Below are 988 nucleotides of genomic sequence, written 5' to 3'. Positions count from 1 at the left end.
ATTCCTGAAGTGGATCTGGGCATCGAGTATGTAGTTCATACTTCCATTACTGACAGCCTGAATTCCCCGGGTGATTGGTGCACATTGGTTGGTTAGGGCCCTGTGGGAGGATGCATGCATAACCTCAGCATGTGCTCTTTGGGCAAGGATATCCACTTTGTTCTTTTTTGTACCCTGCCTGGCACAATGGAGTCCTGATCTATGACTAGAGCTCCTAGGCAATACCATAACACAGCTACTGATGATCAGAGACTTTGGTTTTTGGGTATGTTATACAGCACCTTCCCATGAGATTAATTTGTACCCAGCACTATGACAGGTGGAGAGAATGGTCCTCTGCTGCCTGCAAGTAAAAAAATCAAGTCTCCACTGCTTTTTCTCTGCAGTGCAAAAATAAAAAACATCATCTCGACTGAGGAGGCCAAGGCGAGGCTGTTGGCAGAGCAGCAAAACAAGAAGAAAGACAGTGAAACCTCCTTTGTTCCTACAAATATGGCTGTGAACTATGTCCAGCACAACAGATGTGAGTGTCGTATCGCTCCAGCTTGATATTTCCCAACCATCAGTAAAAACGAGTAGGACCTGTTACTCGTGGCTTAACTTTTCACACCCATGCTCCCAGTTGACTGGGCTCTATTTATTGCTTGCTAGATTTGCCCTGTTAAGTGACACATTGAATGTATGGTAAAAAATTCCTGATCTTACTGTGGCAGCAAAGGGTGGCTTATAGTCTATAGAGACCTGCTGTAGGTCACTAAGCAGACAGATAGGTGAGATGGAAGCCACCCAAGAGAAGAAAATTCATTTCTCAGTTGCTCTCATACCACAACCAACTGGTACTAAAAGAAATGTGAACTCCTGTTGTATTTAACCATATCCAGGCGGCTGATTTCTTTGGAGAAGAACCAGAAAAAATCTCAAGCTAGTAAAAGCTGAGGCATCTGGTCATGATGCATTCAGCCAACATCCACAGCAAGAAGTGATAGCA

The 988-nt window shown here is 44.2% G+C and overlaps 1 protein-coding gene across 1 annotated transcript in view; it reads left to right on the top strand.

Moving 5' to 3' along the window:
- Nucleotides 1-988, top strand: part of CUNH9orf78 (chromosome unknown C9orf78 homolog) — a gene marked incomplete at its 5' end in the record, with an annotated part of 4603 nt that overhangs the window by 2488 nt on the left and 1127 nt on the right. Inside the window, 2 exons of the mRNA XM_025205007.1 lie at nucleotides 1-26; nucleotides 387-523. The exon at nucleotides 1-26 is cut by the window's left edge and continues 121 nt beyond it. Coding sequence (XP_025060792.1) covers nucleotides 1-26; nucleotides 387-523 — 163 coding nt within the window. The remainder of the gene's footprint in view (nucleotides 27-386; nucleotides 524-988) is intronic.

Source organism: Alligator sinensis, unplaced genomic scaffold, assembly GCF_000455745.1.
Source record: "Alligator sinensis unplaced genomic scaffold, ASM45574v1 scaffold388_2, whole genome shotgun sequence".
Lineage (NCBI taxonomy): Eukaryota > Metazoa > Chordata > Crocodylia > Alligatoridae > Alligator > Alligator sinensis.
Note: the sequence above shows the minus strand (reverse complement) of the source record. Positions and strands in the feature narration are given on the sequence as shown.